General features: G+C 50.4%; 1 protein-coding gene across 1 annotated transcript in view; it reads right to left on the bottom strand.

The window, feature by feature from the left end:
* Nucleotides 1-250, bottom strand: part of DNAH9 (dynein axonemal heavy chain 9) — a 450,622-nt gene that overhangs the window by 47,541 nt on the left and 402,831 nt on the right. Inside the window, exon 64 of the mRNA XM_012555448.1 lies at nucleotides 1-178. This exon is cut by the window's left edge and continues 6 nt beyond it. Coding sequence (XP_012410902.1) covers nucleotides 1-178 — 178 coding nt within the window. The remainder of the gene's footprint in view (nucleotides 179-250) is intronic.

Here is a 250-nt window from a genome sequence, read left to right on the forward strand (position 1 = left end):
TGTAATCCATGTTGCCTGGCAGTGGGAACCCTGGGGCCAGGGATAGTTCTCCTTCTAACATTTTTGGTTTAATGTATTCCTCCAGATAGGTTCTGCAGAGTCTCCTGTCCCAGTCATCGGTGATATGGCCTCCATACATGATCTCACCAAAGAGGTAGCGCAAATCATCATAGGGGACCTGAAAGACAGGGGAAAGGAAAAAAGACCTGCACACAGGCACTAGGGCTGGCCTGACGAGTGGGCAAAGCAC

This window comes from Trichechus manatus, unplaced genomic scaffold (genome assembly GCF_000243295.1).
Source record: "Trichechus manatus latirostris isolate Lorelei unplaced genomic scaffold, TriManLat1.0 scaffold00040, whole genome shotgun sequence".
NCBI classification, from domain to species: domain Eukaryota; kingdom Metazoa; phylum Chordata; class Mammalia; order Sirenia; family Trichechidae; genus Trichechus; species Trichechus manatus.